Raw genomic sequence first — 18,815 nt, forward strand, 5'->3', positions numbered from 1 at the left:
GTCAACAGTAACTCTACCCTCCTACAACACATCTGTTTGTGGTTTTTACACATTTTCACTGAAAAATACACAATTTTTAAAGCAGCAGATCAGTCTAAATTGACTGAAAAATAATAAACTAATGAGCAATTGACAAACTAAAACGGAGTTCAGAGGAATTCAGATGTGTCAGTAACAAAGCAAACCTTGCCACTAACCCATGCATGTCTGCACAAATCACAATGTTGACTCATACTGTAACAGTTCAGAAGTCAAATGAGTGTCAGGCAAACAAAACAATAAAACTTCCAGACAGGAAAATATCTTGCCTGCACTCAAAGACCAACGCTGCCTTCCAGCACCCATACTAGTGCACTATTTAGGTTACCAGAAAAGTATTTAGAATGTCCCAATACATAGTTTGTTAAATGCAGTATGCCAAAAATAGCAGGATGTCCTCCAGCATGCTTTTCTGGCTGTTCTGACCCACAATCCTCTACGCACTGGAAAATACATCACATTGACTGAGCTGTGGAGAGCGGGATTCTTACAAAGTCTTTGCTCCATTTCCAAATTACATACAGGATCAAAGTTCAAGGCACAATGTTATGATGAAGCTGTATGTCCCAATTGTATGGATGTTGCATGTAACAAATCAGCTGCAGTACATACTAAAGTTAAATGCATGGGATTTGGAACACAGCCCCAAGAGTATTTTGTCAATGAGACTCCTTCGATGGAACCGATAATTAAACTGGATTGAGATCCAATTAAATGAGTAGGTCTGTTAACAAGCTGAACACATCTTCTTCCCTTACCTGGAACATTCAAGTCAGGTTTCTACATAGAGATTCACTCTAAGCTGAAGCCCTCGACTGACCTACAGGAATGGAATTTTCTGTTCGCTCAAAATGTTAATAAAAAGTACTCGTATTTCCTAATGATGTAGCATCCATTCTCCATTAGTCCTCAGTACAGTGGACATGAAATGTCTCTGACCTTAAATCAAGCTGCCAAAAAAGACAAAACAAATCAATTATTACTGTGCTGGTTTTTAAATAACCATAGTAAAATACACTCACAGAGCCCACCAGAGTGACCTGCAGCAATAAAACACTGTAGACAAACAACTAAAACAGTAGAAAAATTGTTTGTGACAACAATAGCTTCAAGTATGACCCATCTAGATCACGAAACTCATGCCTTTGAGATGCCTGGATTCACCTTTCGCTGCAGTCTCCTCAAATACACAAACTTTACAGCGTTCAACAATCAACTCAGACTGTATGTTTGTGGGTTAGAAGAAAGCAAACACAACCTGAACCAGTCCACTGACAAGCACTTCTCTGGTGGATCTCCAAGTGAGACGTCTATCCTGATAACACACAGTCTCCTTTATGGGTCAGGTCTCTACAGCATGTTGAGCTCGATGAGTCTTCCCGCAAATACAGCAACCGTCCCGATGATGCACACGGCCATGAACACACAGAGCAGGATGTGATCCAAAACCATAGCGACGAACTTCCACTCCTCTGCTGCCTGGAACGAGATGGGACGGGTAGCGAGAAAGTCATGTTTGAGGACCTCTGACTTTGGATTAACGTAATGTGATTATTTACGAATAAGTGAGTGACACTCTGGTGATGGGTCATTTTGCACTGACTCTGTTCACCCTGGTAAAGGCAGTATGGTTGATTTTCAATGAGATTTTGCTGCTTTATATTTCAAAATGTGCTTAACTGACTCTTAGCGATGTGGTAAATCACTAGTTAATTGAACTGCCGCTGCTAAAGATGTACTGTTTTTGGACCCATTTGTTTGTCTAATTAGCAGGATATTTAAACAGATTTGAATGAGGTTTAACGGAAAGTTCAAGGAATAGTTTGACATTTTGGGAAAGATGCTTATTGGCAGAGACATGAGAAGATTGATAGCACTCTCATGGTTACCTTAAATATGAGGCTAAGCCAGCAGGGGGTTGGCTTATGTTTAAAAAACATCTCCCTACCAGCATTTCTAAAACTAATCAACACGTTATATCTTGTTTGTGTAATCAATACAAAACCAAAAGTGCACTACACAAATGACAAATTTTACACAGGGTTACTATTTTTTGGGTGAGCAGACTGAAGTCTCCACTGGTTGACAGTTCACCTCATGACTTAACATCACAGGCAGAAACAGAAGATGCAGAACAAACATTTTAAACATGTTTTAGTTTTTAAATACAATATTTTCTATTATTGTGCAGCCTTGGTAGAGGCTTTTTAGTTACCTAATAAACATATGGATGGCTGACGAGCTGAATTTCCAGCTGTTTTATAAATTTCAGAAAATCTTACAGGTTCATACACTTGCATCCATTATTCACGCAGTTGTTGTCTTACATTGTTCGACTCCTCGTCTGATTTCATGGTCTCTGCGATGTACTTCACCCCTTCAATGGCGCTGCGAACATCAGGGTTTTTAGCAATGGGAGACTGGTAGGTGACACTGGTGGGGGTGGGGTTACCTGCAGAAGAGGGAGCAGGGACAGGTTGTAGTTGTAGGGATAGACAAAGAGCTACGCAGTCCTGGACAACATTAGGATGCACTGTTTTCCCTAATGATTCTGTTATTACTTACTTGTTTAGTGCATGATACCTTTTTAATGGTAAAGCATGTAAGAAAAGCTTGATGTTATAATTAGTGCTTCATCACAGCTGAGATCATTTGGCATTATCTCTGTGAGTGACATACTACTAACAATAAAATCTGCACGTTACACTAACATGGCCACAGTATTAAAAAAAATCTGTCTTTGTTCTTGCCTGAGATGTCAGAGATGTCCATGTCAGTTGGGAACAACCTCTTCTGCCGGATCTCCTGACTGGGACGCTTCATTGTTGAGAAGAACATCATGTTGGGAATGGTTTCGATGAAGACCTGCGAGACAGACAGATGCAGGTTTTGATTACGTTCCTTCCCGAAAATTTTTTTTATCAGTCACACACAACAATGATGCTGTTTGTTAAATTATCACAGGTAATAAAAACTCAATATAAACCTTGCGGATCCAGGGGGGCATGGTGTGCGTGCTGGGAGAGCGGTGATGTGTATTAATGACGATGACAGTGATGATGATGGAGGCGATGACAAACACCATTGTGAAGAGCATGTATTTCCCGATGAGAGGAACAGCGCTGGAGGTGGAGGGGATCAGCTCCACAATAACCAGCAGGAAGACAGTCAGAGACAGCAGGACGGAGATGGAGAGAGTCATCTTTTCACCTACAGAGATGGACACACAAAGACAGACTTGCAGACAAACTGACAAACTTGGAATATTGAGTTAATATTTTAGTGTTTTGTCTATGGTCTAGTGTTGTATAATCACACCAGGGACTTGGAATAAGTTAATATACTAGTACAATCAAATGACTGGAAAATTCCAGTCTTTGATTTAAAATGAAAATCACAGTGATGGCTATGGATTTAATGGATTTTCCACACATGAAAGTGGCCCTAAAGGACCATCTGAAAATATCTTGTGAAGCACTTTGTGTTGCATTTTAAACGGATGAAAAGTGCTATATAAATAAAGTTTGATTTGATTTGACTTTATCTGCTTTTTTTGTAGTTTCTACATTCATAATATATTTTTGATACGTTCCACTTGTGCGCAAATAAATTTGAAATCGGTTACTAATACAACTAGATGAAAATGGTGCATGGTCTTATCTACTTTATTTAATCGCCATCCAGGTTTTAGAATGTTTTTGGACACATTTTGACACACTGCAAAGCCCACCAGGATATACGTACCAGAGTCAGTAGGCAGATAGAAGACAAGTCCGGTGAGAAAAGAGAACAGCATGCAGGGAATGATGACGTTCACGATGAAGTAGAGAGGCAGCCGCAGCATCAGGAAATGGTAGGTTATGTCAAGGTATGGTGTGTCAGGACAGCAGGTGTAGTAAACCCAGTGTTTCCAGCTCCTGTAGTCCTTCAACACCCATTCACCTGACTCCATAAAGTTACTGAGGTCAGGCCGATCACTGTCCTAAAAAACAGAAGAGTGGGAAATCATGCACTACAATACAATGGGTATCACAAAGGGGTTAAAGGTAATGTATTGGATAAATTTCACTCACTGGGTTGATGACAACCAGTAGTCCATCATATGTCCACGTTCCCAGTTTCATGCTACAGTTCTGCAGGTCAAATGGGAAATGGAGGACAATAATCTCACAGTAACTCTTAAAGATGGCTGGAGGGTTCCATGTTATCATCCCATTGTGTTCCAACAGGACTTTAGTTTCATGAATGATGGCAAAGTCACCGTCAGCACTGCCGAGGAGGAGGACAGAGACAGAGGAAGAGTGTGACTAGAGCAGCAAAATGAGGTTTGAAGATGTTTAGCACACCATAGAGACAAAATTGTGTGTTTACTTGTTGTATAGCACCAGGTCAGGTTTCCAAATGTCGGTTGAAGGGACTCTGATCTTCCTGATGCCTCCGTATTCATCTGGATTCCACTTCAGGTTCACATCTAACCATTGCTGGGATGAAAATTGGTGAACACTGGATCATTTCGTCTACTAATGTAGTGATAGAGCTAAGTTCAGCAGCCACCATGTCACAAATCCTACCTTATTTATATATCAAGATCTTATTTCAGTTACCCTCTCCTTATAAGAAAATCATGCAGCAAGTTAAAACAGCAAAGATCGTTCATTTGTGATCTAATTTGTGTGCTATATTCAACAGGTAAATACACACAGTATTTAAGTGTATGATAAGAATAATGATCCAATTGCAGCTAGGTATATAAATTCCACACCGCATTAATTGTTAAAGTCTATAATAAGTAGTTTAAGTTAGCTCAGTAACTGTATTGTTGGTGTCACAGGTTTGTTATGGCAAAAACTTTAAAAGCATTAAAACCGTGTATGTTGATTGACACTTTTTGGCAAAGCTAAGCATTGCTTTAGATCCTAAAAAACAATAACCATGAATGACTAGAAGGGTCTTTCTTGAGAAATACGATTAATTTATCAATTTGCCATGTAGCATACCCACTGAAGTTATTGTTATTGGTATTTCTATATGAATGGTTAGCATATGTTTTGTTGGCATGAATTCAAGAACCACATTTACCTGTCTGAGACGGACATTACTGGTCACAATCTGGTTAACTTCATCCTGAAAGATGAAGAAGAAAAAGAAAACAATCAGATATGTCATAACACAATACAATTCAAATGCTTGCAACTACCTTTTAATGGTTTTAAGGACTCTCTGTAAGGTTTTAAATATTTCAGACCAAACAATAAAAAAGCACAACTTCCAAACTCAAAGCAAACCTTTCCCTCCATTTTTCTTAAAGGCAAGGGGGTGCGCATGCGCAACAGTCAAATTTGAATTGAACGCAGTCAACGGTGAAAACGCGACCGTGACTTTGGCCGAAAGTTGGCTTTTCTACACCAAATTTTTCGAGGAAAAATTAAATCTTTCAAGATGGACACCGTCCGCTTTATCATTAAAACATGCCAGTGAAGTTAAAGATTTGTTTTCAGGTACGCTAGCTAGCTACTAAATTAATGGACGGAAGAATGTTTGGTTTTGCTAGCAGCGGTCATTGAAGTTTTTTTTCGCTAAAACCAGCTTATTGTTGTCTGCTATCGACAGCTTGTGGGAAATACTGGATACTGCGACCCAAAGAAGGGAGGAAACCGTTTAAATTTATGAAATATAAGTGTCATGGAAGGACTTCGAAAGATCGACTGTCAGACATGGTCATCGTTACAGCCCGTTGAAGCTCCGGTACGACGCAGAAGGAGAGCTACGAACAGTAAGAGCAACTTTCTATTAGCGTTGTGCTTGTGTTTAGCTGCTTGTGTTGGGTTGCTTATGTTGTGCTGTATCTATGCTTGCTGTGGCCCGGGGTCTGTAGTACAAGTGGCGGACCTCCCAAAGACATAAGTGGCCGCCCTGCCGGTTCAATTAAGGCCGAGTATTTAGGTGACACCGTAACCTTGTTGCATTTACGTGCCGGTGAACGGGAGTGTGACTGGTTTCAAGTGAGTAATACACGTGCTGTTTACAGTGAGCATAATAAGCCTTAATTCCTGGCTGTTTTGCATTATGTTGGCATAATTTTGGCTGCCATGCTAGTACATGGTTTAAAGCTTGTGAGTCGCCTGTATGCGACAAATGGGAAGGGACCGTTTTAATTTCTAAAATAGTAATTGTTGTCGAAGGACTTCTCAAAGTCGACTGTCAGACATGGTCATCTTTACAGCCCGTTGAAGCTCAGGAACGACGCAGAAGGAGAGCTTCGAACAGTAAGAGCGACTTTTTTTTTATTAGCATTGTGGTTGTGTTGGACTGCTTGTCTCTGTGGCCGCCGTGCCGTCTCTGTGGCCGCCGTGCCGTCTCGTGCCGTCTCGTGCCGTCTCTGTGGCCGCCGTGCCGTCTCTATGGCCGCCGTGCCGTCTCTGCGCCTATATGCTGGTGTTTGTGGCCGCCGTGCCATATCTATGGTTGCTGTGGCCCGGGGTCCGTAGTGCAAGTGGCGGACCCCACACAGGCATACGTGACCGCCCAGTCTGTTCAATTAAGGCATAATCTTTGGGCGACACACAAACCTTGTTGCGTGTTTGTGCACGTTAACGGGAGTATGACTGGATTCGAGTGAGTAATATCCGTGGTGTTTACAGTGAGCCCAAATGGCTCCAATTCCTGGCTGTTTTGCATTGTGGTGGCATCATTTTGGCTGTGTGCCAATACATGGCATCAAAGCTTGTGAGTGGTCTGTATGTGACAGATGCACAGAAGTAAATCTTGTTTCTTGAGTAAATTGCAGAGGTGTTGCAGAATATTTTGTTATTTCACATTGCTTGGCCAGTGCATAACATTTCATTCTTTCTGTATTGACTGCAGGTTTTTACATTTGCTGTGTCTATTTCAGTAACAAAGCACAGTGACATATAAGTAGCTCCAAATATTTGTGATCCACAGGTTGCTGAGACTTTTTCTGTTATGCATGGGGCTGTTTGCTTGTGTTTTGATCATGTCATGTGCTATTAATTAATTTGACAAACCCCTTTGTTTAACGCCAGCCATGTTGGCAGCATGGTTTCACTTCATGACTGTTTTTAACCCAATGAGGCTGTGTGAGTGGTCGAAAAAATCCCTGCCACAGCATGGTATGGAGAGCCATTTTCACAGTCAGTCAGTTTGCTTGTCTGCTGCTGCATCAACTTGATGCCCTGTTTTGGACCTTGTAATGCAATTAGAATGTTACATTACGTGAGAAAATTAATAAGAAATGTCCTCTTTCTAAATAAGCAGTGCTTTAAATTTGTGCACATGTCCCAGGGTTTAAAAATATGGCTTGTCTTTCGTGAAACAGCAGTTTTTGTTTGAGAGTACAATACTTACAAGTCTGCCCATGTGAAACTATAACTGCAGATATCAGTGTATTCTTACAAAAGTACAAGGGCAATAAAAGAGCTGCTAAGTTATTGTAAAAATAGTCTTTAATTTATTTCTTTATTTAAAATGCAGAAATTAAATCACACATGGTCTTCACACTCACAAGTATTTGAAGGAATCCTGAAAGCCTCAAGTGAAAATGTTGTAAGCTTGATATGCCACTTTTCTAAGTTTGATTCTGTCTTTGCCAGTACAAACTCCTTCTCTCTCTCTTACCACACTGATTAGCTGTATTAGCTGCAGTCCCACGGTGACCACTACGGCCTCACTGAAGTGGTTAACAGGACGAACCACCTTGTTGTAACCAGTAAACAGGTCTTTAACCAGACGAGTCTCATCCACTGAGCAGAATACAGGACCTATGATACACAGACATACACAAAAATTCAATCAGGCAGTCAAGCTTTATTTTGATGTACACTCTTTACTCCATGAGTCTCATCTTCTGAATGTATTGCACAGGAAGGTCAGAGGTCAGTCAGATTGAGTGATCAATAAGGAGAGTAAACCACAGACTTGGGCTGTGTAGGTGTTAGTGTTGAGGAAAGAAATGTAAAACAATTTTTTTCTGAACTAATGGATGTAATGTACATCTTATACTGTATACATTCAGAACAAATTTTATTTTGGGCTCACTTTGGCTGAGGTCTGACATGTTGCCATACCCAGCTGACGCCCATGTCCCCACAAATGTTTTCACACCGGAACTGAAATCACAGCTGAAGCAAGAGGCAACTGTGATTCACACACCAAACATTTCCCTGTCTTACAACCAGCAACCCGAAACCCTTCAATGTGACTGGGAGAGTCTGTCAGACAGTTTCTAGGAAGAGAGAAAGACGGGAAGAGAGAGGAATTATCAGATGAGAGAGAAGCAGGGACAGACGGCTACAGACAGCAGTCAAGTGACTGGCATTCCATATTGGTGAAAAGCCTCCACGCTGAATGCCCCCTGAGTTGTCTAAGCGCTGCGATCAAGTCTGTGTCTCTATTGTAGGCTTTGGAGCGAACCTAATCTGAGTGCTAAGAGGGTGTTTGGGAAAGCCACCTCCAGGCCAATCCACTTGACATTAGGTCTGGATCAGTTAAAGTTCATAACAGTTAACCTGCATTTAACACCTCCTTATACAAGAGATGTCTCCAGTTAGCAGACATACAGTTTTTTTAAGCCATGCCTTTATGGGCCCATAAATTATGCCATAGGCAACCATAAAAATGCTTGGATGGTTACTGAAACAGGCCAGTGAATTGATGCCGATCACAATTAAGTTGACTGGGATTTGACCTTTTGTCTCTGGAAATATACCATCAGGTCATTATATCTTTAATCATATTAATCATAATCTAAAAAGTAGTAGTACTTGGCAGTAATTGAAACCTCAGACTAAATTACAACAATAAAATGAGTTTTTTTAAATTCTTTTATTTATTTATTTTACTCCATTTTATTTAATTTTATTCCATTATCTTTATTCTATTTTATTATCTTTCTTATCTATCTTATTATCTTTGTTTCTAACGCAGGGGTTGCAATGCAAATTTGTTGACATGTCCATGCTCAATGACAATAAAGGCAATCTTGAATCTTTCGGACCCAGTGAGGTTTTGAATTCCCATGACCTTAATGTTTCTGTTGTTGTGGCAAGATAAATTAAACTTATGAACATGAAATAAATATACTGTATTAATAGTTCAAACCTTAATCTTAATAGATATTGTTAGATGTTTGAGACTCCCCAATACAAATTCTTTATCTATTGCATGAAGCTGTTTGGCATACTTCACTCAAATTTCGTGCAGATGATCAGTCAGTATCAGCTGTTATTGTTGACCAATCAACAGTTCCCATAGCTTTTCTGAAATGACTGCACATGCCCACATGTCGGGCTATGACGGTATGGATTTTTTCTTACCGTGGTGATAAAGCAACATACCCCTGTGGTCTGGCTGTCACATGTGGTGTAGGCCCAAAGGAGGGGGCTTGGTTAAGTCAGCCTACTCTAAATGCTGACATACGTGCAGTTGTCATCTGTCTATTATGTCTGTGTATAATATATTAAATTGAATTGCTATCGAAAGTATGCAAGCCTTAAAATAAGTCATAATAATCGGACACATTCAAAAGAAATCTCCTATATGTTTAATGAACTGTCCCTCCTTCTTCCAATGGACCTGAAGTATTGTGTTTATTATATTTCCTATCACAAACCATATGGACGCCTGTCACTTTCACCAGCAAAAGAAATGACAGAAAATTTGTGGCGATGACGGTAATGAGCTCAACTGTGATGGGCATCACATGATTGTGCAGTTCTTGTCACATCCCTACCCACATGTAGGCATTATTACTGTAATACGCTTTACTTCGTACTGCAAGTGGACGATTGCATCACCTTTGGTCATGTAATCACAGTTAACACACATAACTTTGTTATAAAATTACCAAATAGATAAGATATTCTGCTTGCCAGGTTGTTACCCGAAGTTGCGTCCTTTGCATGTTATTTCTGGAATCTGCTGGCAATCCACACTCAGCCTGAACTGAGCATGCTAGTGTCTCATTTCATTTAGCCAGGAAGAGCAGAGCAGAGCAGAGCAGAGCAGAGCACACACACACACACACACACACACACACACACACACACACAAACCAGCCACATAGTTTGTGTTTGGTTCCCGTTCAGGACTTCTCTTGGCATCTTTCTCAAATATATGTTGGAATAGGAGTGTGATGTTGTTGTTTATGGTGCAGTTTTACATTTCCTTGGCTGTGAGCCATTGTCTCTGTCTGTCTCCGGCTTCCTGCTCCCTCTCTGTTGTCGTGCTAGCACACTTTGATCTGGGCACATACAAAAATAGAAGGGAGGCGGGACAGAGCAGCCACTTGGAGCTGTCAGTCATTGCCTACTGAACTCTAATTTCCACATGAACCAGCACTGTAAAGTAGTAAACTAAGGCTCTTTCTACTGCGACATTAAAGGCAACAAAAGTGTGGGTGTGGAGTTTATTTAGAGTTGCATTTTAGTCTATGACAATGTGGACCAGCTATTGACCAAATGTCACTGGTTTGACTCACATGACAGGCTGTGAAAATTCTGCTGAGGAAAGGGAATCGGTCCTACTGACTAGGCATTTGAGCAAGGCTTAAAAAGAAAAAGGACGAGGTAGCCACTAACACTCAAATATCCTCATCTGTCTGCTTTCCCAGTAACTTCCTGTAACCTTCAGAGAATGGGCATGAATTTTTGCATTCAGTCAAACATGGTTGAATTAGGGTTGGGTGGCATGACAGCACATACCTGCAACAATAGAAATGCGTCCACCAGTGGAGATTTGGCCTTAAGATGTATTTACAAACTGTCATTCACTGTGTAAACACTATGCTGCCTTTTATCGATATTGTTGATACGTCCAAATACATGTAGTATTGATAGCAATGCATGAACAGTCTTCATTATGGATGAGTTGTCCTCCTCCTCCTGAAAAGGCTACTCTGGACAATGTCCACACCTGATTTTGCAGACACTGTTCACAGTTCATGTTTGAAAACTGCTTTAGTGTCTCTGCTATATATTTGGGGCAGGCTGTGCGATGCTGCAATCAAGCTGCCTCGCAAGGTCATGTGATTTAGGCAGCAGGACTGTATCCCATGTTCTCACGTGACCTGAGAACAACAGTTGGTATTGATATGCACCTTTATTGCATCTCTGTTGTTTGTATATACTGTATTCTGGTTGACACCGAAGGTGAATTTTGTTGTTAATCTTGTACATAGAAGAAACATTTCTGTTGTGTGTTTTCCTTGCTGTGATCTCTTAATGAGACAGATTACTTGTCTTCTTGATGTCTTCTGAGTTTGATCAGCCAGTCATGGTGATGACGCTTAGGTAGCTCTCACTGGATACATACAACCTGGAGTTCAGTGAAATTAATACTGCAAAATCTTTTTATATGCTTTGAGTTGTTTCATTGTGGCCCTTCCAGAGACCACAGGTGATTGGATCTTTATTTTTAAGGTTCAAAATTTGTTACAATTAAGGATTCATCACATATAGCACCTAGCACCTAGCAGCTATTTGTTCCTTCTTTGTGAATCACTTTAAATGGCTTTAGTTATATGACAGGTTGATTCTATACAACCCCAATACAAAAAATGTTTGGATGTTGTGTAAAATGTGAATAATCCTATTGGAATTAATGTACTGGTAATCTCTCTTCTGCAGACACAAAATGCATGATATAGAAAGACCTTAAAGATAAACAGTGAACATTGATCGCAATGAATGCAAGCAAATGAAAGCAATTATGAAGTGTAAAACACTTAAACTGCTGGTCATTTTTGATTAAACCTCATAATACTGTATGTCAGAGAGAATTCATTCAGCTGTTATTAATATTATGTATGTGTGTAGTATCTTTGAAGTGAATATTCTTAGGTTTTACTTAAGTATACTCAAGTGTAATGTATTGGCCTTGTAATCAACACAGAGGACACGACGATATTTCCCTGCTTTTTTTTTCTTCAGCCTGATTTGATTTACAGTTAATCTTAAATCATGTGTTCTCTTTGAGGTACTGCCAAAACCCAAATGCTTCATGAGTAGATCATTTAATTTCATGTTATGTAGACGTTTCCAGTAATTGAAGTCATCGTCTCAGTTTGTTTTTGCTTCTTACCAGATAAACCAATCATGTTAAGTTATAATTACAGTCTTCCTTTCAAAGCAGAGTCTGTAAAATACATCTGCATGAGCCTTTAACTAATGTCTAGTGTGTTAATTTGCAGTAATAAGTGGATAAGGATAAGCAGACAATGCATTTCATGGGCAAATCTTATAGAAAATCATTAAAGAGAAGATTAAGCATAGAACTATAGGTGATTTAAAAGTCTGTAAAGTACTTCTTGTTTTGGGGAGGCAGGGTGGGCCTGGTTGTTAGACTGTCCAGTGCTTGAAAGGTCACATGTTTCATCCCCCCAAAGAGACAGGGTCTGCATCAGCAAGCATGCGTCCTGTCAAAGTGTCCTTGAACAAAGACACTAAACCCATACTTACTCACTGATAAATATAAATCACTCTTGAAGAGGACATCAGCTACAGTAAATGACTCAAATATGAGTCCAGCCAAGAATGCTAACAATGCTGAGCTGCCTTTTTTAGGCTACCTGAAGGACAAATGCTAACACACTCACATTTTTAGAAGCGCTTTGCACAGAAAGTAACAGGCACAATTTCATGTATTGTATGAATTCAGAATCGCAGAATTATGATTATTGATTAAGTTTTTTTCCCCGCCTCCTAATATTTTTTATACCATGTAAGGTATCCCTCGTATCTCTGCTTTTGTTAGGCTGGTATGGGAATGTTGTTAACCAATATGCAGGTCTGTTTTAAGGCTGTATTGAATTATTATGACTTTTACATAAATGTTACAAAGCACTTTGATGTGTCAGGAATTGAATTCACTGGATTATTCAAAACACGATTCCTGTCTGGCTATTTTATCCATAAACCCATTTTACAGGGTTTTTTTTATTCATTTTTTTTTTTAAAGAAAATGTCCTGTATCATGGTATTTTTTAATATCATGAAATAAAATTACATATCCCCTGTCAGGATTTTATCCATATTGCTTATACCGAGTGTACATTGTAGCTTTTTTTTTTTTTTTTACTTCCCGGCCATGTGTCTGGAAGCTGTCTCCTGTTTCTGACTGTGGGCTCTTGGCACGCTTGTACAGTCACTGGAGAGGTCAGTACCTTATCCACAGAGAACATCAATGTAGCAACATGCAGAGTACTTTTACATAACCTTTTTGGAAATTACAGCTTGACTAGATGAGAAGTCCACTTGTATGTACATTATAGTTCAATGTTTAACTAGTTCTATGTTCATCTTTTCTGTCCTTTTAGCTGTATGTTTGCTAAGTTGTTCTCTGAGCTCTGTTTAAGTACATTAGGAATAAATAATAAGATGATAAATAAAGCTGACTATAGCTGAAGGTCATGAGATTTAATTTAGATTTGTAGCAACAACAGGTCAGTCCCTCTTGGAGACTTTTCATGACCTGTGCTTCTACAGCAAGCCCAAAAACAAAACCAAGAAGGTTCAAATATCAATCAAGACCTCCACATGCACACACATTCAGGAAGACTTACCAGCAAATACACCGAGAATCCATGCCAGCAAGATCTGGACCATAGAAAGGTTCATATCTCCACCAGACGGCAAAGAGCCCTGTAATCTACAGCATCCGTTTAATGTGCTGTTAACCAGTTAGCAGGTCGCAAGCTAACTTATGAACTGACTTTACACAGAAGCAGACATATGCATGAAAGCTGTAGCAGTCACTTCGGAGTTAAAGTGAGTAGTGAGTAGTGGGAAGCTGGACTGGCCAGTAAGTGAGCTCTGGTTTCTCCATTCTACCTCCCCCCACCCACCAACATCACAACCTCTCAGCACACTTCAAGGCACAGGAGACAGCTGGGAGTGTCTGTCTGTCTGTGGTTGTGCGTAAGTTAGGTATACACAAATCTACACTTTCATCATTTGTCATACATGTGAAAGTTGTTCTTGACTCCAGTATGGCATCTTAGATCGGTGAGATAGAGAGGCCGAGAACAGTGAGTGGCATAGAGAAAAACAGCAGAGGGGAAAGGAGGAAAGACAAGCATGGGCAGTGCCGGGGACAAGACAGAGAGGGAGACAGGGAGGCAGACAGGAGGACAGCTGAGAGCTGTCACTGATGGAATGAAAAGCATGTTTGCACGCACACCCACACCCACATCCACACACACACACACACACACACACACACACACACACACACACAATCTGTACACATCACCCTGCACACACCACCCTGCCAGCACGCATGCCATGATATGAACCCCACCACTGTGTATGTCAGAGCGAACAACTGACCAGTTATTCATCTTACAAAGACAACAAAGGTTTAAGGTTTCACTGTTTTGAGGCGCCAAAAACATGACTTGTGAATTGGAAAAATGCATGATTTAATTTGTTTCTTAGCTGCGTAGTCAGGCCAACAGCCAAAAAAATCTTCTTTTTTTTCTCAGTTACATGATGACAAATTGAACACTTTTTGGCTGTTGGCCTGACTACGCAGCTAAGAAACAACTTAAATCATGCATTTTCCAATTCACAAGTCATGTTTTTTGCATTACTTTTGCTCTCATAGTTTGCGATGCACATTTGTCATCACTGTTGTTAAATGTTTATGTTGATTGATTGTTTGATCAGTCCAGCGATCAATAACAAATTTGTAGTTTTGTCCAGTCAGCAATAAAACTCAGCAAGCTAAGTAAGGTTAATTTTGTTAAAAATCAGTGGTAATTCTGTAAATAACAACAAGAACAGGGAAACTTTGAACAGGACCTGGCACATGTTGGTAACCAGGCTGAGGTTGTTGTGTTGCTTTTCATCCACTTGATGGCAGGAAGCAGTTGAGAAAGCTCAGCCTAGAGCAGAAGCTTAGAGCATCAAAACAGCAACAAATATTATGACAAAATGGGCCTGTGGGTCAATTTTGTTGTCAGATTAATAGAGTGAAACCCATTGGATCCAGCACTTATGAAACTAAGAAACCACACAGCAAGCAGCTCAAGCATTTCATCCATTGGAGGAGTACTGTAGTCTTATATTCATACTGCGTTCAAAGTGAACTAGAAGTCTTTGTGTATTTCTGCAGATGGACAATGTTTTATGTTGATATTCTTCAAATTTCTGTGAAAACAATCCCAGATTTCAGATGTTTCCCAAATTCATAGTGATGTGCCAAATGTCCGCAGTTTTCACTGTGTTGCTAGCCTCAAGCTGTACTACTAAATGCAATTATATAACCTCTCATTCTTAATGCTTTAGTTTATATGGAGAAGTGTTTTCATGAGTAATGAACTTGGTGTGAGTGAACTTCTTCTGCTTCTCTCCCAGATCCATTGAACTTTTTCTACTTTTTTTTTTGTTCTTGATGCTAAACCGAAAATAGTCTTGACTTCGACCTCTGGTCTTTCTGCTGGTCATACCAGTAATACATTTCCACCATGGGGTGATGTCAGTGTCTTACTGGAAATGTTATTTTTTCCTTGTTTGATGTATTATGTGTAGAGACTTTTGCAGCTCTTAAATGTGTCACTTCTTCTTTACTAGTGTTCGCCTTGTTGCACAAGAGTGTCGATTACTGGACACAGAAATTTTCTGATATGTTTACTTTGTAGGATGTCACTCCTTTAAAACAATTATTTGAATAAAATGGATACAAACTCGAATGACTCACCTGCTGTCCCCACTAGATGGCAGTACAAGACTGAGGAACCACAACACAAGCCACAGGGTTTGAAATCTCATTTTAGAAGGAAACTCAAATTAGTTGTTGAAACTGATACCAAACCAATAACAACCAAATTGCCATTCACTTCATTCAAATTGTGTTTTTGATTTACTGGAGAGACTAGAGTTCAGAGGATACACTTACGGTTTTCTCTCTATTTTCAAAACTGCTAATCCTACTTGTAAATGAACAGACATAACTTAATATGTGAATTGAGGCTTACTGAAATGTACAGAATTAGAGAATCAGACATTGACGTGCTCTAGGAAATGCAAAAACAGGTTTTAGTGTATCACAAGGGATTAATTTTCTCTGATTTTGAGAGGAATGGTCAGATCACAGATATTTTATGATGGCATGCACACTAAAAGCAAGTGAGGGAAAATCTACTAAATGTATTATTTAGATGTATGCCACATGTATACGTACAAGAGTACGTACAAGTATCTTTATTGTTAATGAGATGAACTGATGCTTTGACGAAGGAGATAAAGGCCAAGGAATAAGGAGATTTATTGCTTTTTGATTGTTTGCTTGTTACTTTGTGCTTTACCGAAATCTTCCTGCACGTACACACATATTGCTTCTTAAAAATATCAGGGCCACAAAGGATTTGAAACATACAATTTTCTTGTTCAAGTTATTGTTTTAATGCAACCACAGGGAGGATTAAGGATGGTCTTTGTAGAACAGAATATGGCAATATAAGGCTGCTGTACTCTGAACCGACATTTATCCTTTATAAATACAGCTAACTGTCAAAGAAGAGAAACAGCCAAAGTAAATGAAGGATTTTATTTCAGCTGCACTCAATTTTTGTTTAAATGTAATACACATGTGTCAGACTGTTCCACGGTAACAAAAAATGTAATGTCTGTAATCTAATTATTGCCATCAGATGCCCCCTTTAAGTTTGCAACAAGGGAAAAGAGAGTTAAACTGGAATTTTCCAAACATTTCTTAGTTATTATCTTGGTTGTGGTTGTTTTTGTGTTTTGCCAATGGTTGTGTTTTTTGGGTAACAGTTCTTAGGTACAGTATTTACAGTTGAATCTATAATTCATTCCAATTTAAGGACTGAAAAGATTCCAAGCACTAACTTAAAACTGAATTTTTAATTGGTGTGTTGTTTTGGGGGAATATAATGCAGAGTTATATTTTAGTGTTTATTTAGAGGTGTTGATGATCCCATAGTTGTTGAAAAGACCCAGACTGGAACACTGGAGAGGAGGAGACTGTCATATTTCACCAATGCAGAATGCTTAGAGACCAACTCTATATCACCAGCTGGCTGAAAGATGTCTGGTGACGAGCTCACATTCCAGTGGTTCAATTCAGAAAAAAACAGAAATATGTTCAACATGTGTTGAATGAAAATGTTCACAGTGTGAGTTGCTTGATGAAAATTTAACGTGATGTATATTGACCGTATTGGTCCATGTGAAGGAATTGATTATCACATGGATATGGAAAGTTAATAACACAGAGAGTAGAGAGAGAGGAAGTAAAGGACAAACACATTGTGTCTCTTAAACCAGAACAAGCCTTCAGGGCAAATGGAGCTAAGTTTTTCCAAAAAATGATTTTTCAAGGGGTTTTCCAAAAGGCCTTTGTAGTGAGACACCATCAGGAGAAGTGAGAACTGAAAGTGTCCTTACAAGGAACAAACAAAATCTATTTCATCCCGTTATGGTAGGGTATTTGTAAATTCATCTTTTTGTGACAAGTGGTATTGTGCAATGCTGATGCTGCGCAAAGAGGATAGTTATTTGTAAAAGATAAGAAAGTATGTGGATGTCTTCATGTATTGAATGGAGTTGCATTGAATATTATATAATAGAGCTGCAACATTTTATCAATTATTTCCCAACTACTGAATTCATTTGCAACTATGTACATCATCGATTGATTGGTTTGAGTGTTTTTTTTTAAAAGACAGTCAATTCTCTGATTGCACCTTCTGAAATGCAAATATTTTCTTGTTCTTTACTCCTCTGTGACTAAAAGTGGAATATTTTTAAGTTATGGACAATGCCAGACATTTGAGGATGATAAAATAGAATGGAAGCCAAGAGAAATCGAAGGCAAACAACGTCTTGCTGAAGGACACTTCAGCAGTGTGGATTCATGCTGACAGGAGGAAACTGTGGGCAACAGGGAAGAAAATGAGCTGAGAAAGGCTATTGATGAAATGGAGACCATTCATTGAAATCAGCCATCCTTCTGAAGTGTCTTTGAGCAACACTTTGGATCTCTGTCTGCCTTAAACATTTTGTTGCTGTTTTGGACCTCTGACTTCTATAAAAATCTATAAAAAAGAACATCCAGCCTGGTATGAAAGTACATTTACTTTCATTATTGGCTTTAATGCTTCCAAATGTGTCAAAACTGTTTCCACAAGTTTCCTGCTTGGTTTGTTGAATAAGTTCCTAGCTTTGATTTTTCTGGTTTACTTATGTCATCAGGTCTATCACAAACGCGCAATTTTAAATGCAACGCTGATTCTAAGAAAATTGGGACACTACATTCAATTGAAAACAGTACAAGGACAATATATTTAATGTTTTACCTCATTCTTATTGATTTTTGTAAATATCTGCTCATTCAGTTTTTTGGAACATTAAACAGGTAAACAGGTAAATTGGTAAAAGTTCATGACTGGGTATGAAAAGGGCATCCTCAAAAGGTTCGCTCCTTCATGAGCAAGGATTGACCAAGGTTCACCACTTTGTGAAAAGCTGCATGAACATATAGCCCAACAGTTGAAGAACAATATTTGTTTTTTGCTTTAAGAATTTAGGAATTTCACCATTTATAACCCATGATATCATCAAAAGATTTGGAGAACAAGGAGAAATCTCTGCACATAAGGGGCAAGGCCGAAAAACACATTGGATACCCATGTCCTTCAATCCCTCAAGTGGCACTGCATTGAAACTTGAACACTTCACTTCGGTAAACATAGCTGTTTCTACAAATGCAAGATTAAGAGTCTACCATACAAAACG

General features: G+C 39.2%; 1 protein-coding gene across 1 annotated transcript; it reads right to left on the minus strand.

The window, feature by feature from the left end:
• Positions 1–1,304: 1,304 nt before the first annotated feature.
• On the minus strand, positions 1,305–13,750 carry LOC121613596 (acetylcholine receptor subunit alpha-like). The gene is made up of 10 exons (XM_041947074.1): positions 13,616–13,750; positions 7,675–7,817; positions 5,119–5,163; positions 4,411–4,520; positions 4,113–4,308; positions 3,784–4,021; positions 3,026–3,249; positions 2,790–2,904; positions 2,367–2,581; positions 1,305–1,518 (listed from the first exon to the last, which is right to left on the minus strand). Exons 1-10 carry the CDS (start codon positions 13,668–13,670, stop codon positions 1,390–1,392), a joined length of 1,470 nt encoding a protein of 489 aa, XP_041803008.1. The 5' UTR covers positions 13,671–13,750; the 3' UTR covers positions 1,305–1,389.
• Positions 13,751–18,815: the final 5,065 nt, after the last annotated feature.

Source organism: Chelmon rostratus, chromosome 11 (assembly GCF_017976325.1).
Source record: "Chelmon rostratus isolate fCheRos1 chromosome 11, fCheRos1.pri, whole genome shotgun sequence".
Classification (NCBI taxonomy): Eukaryota; Metazoa; Chordata; class Actinopteri; order Chaetodontiformes; family Chaetodontidae; genus Chelmon; species Chelmon rostratus.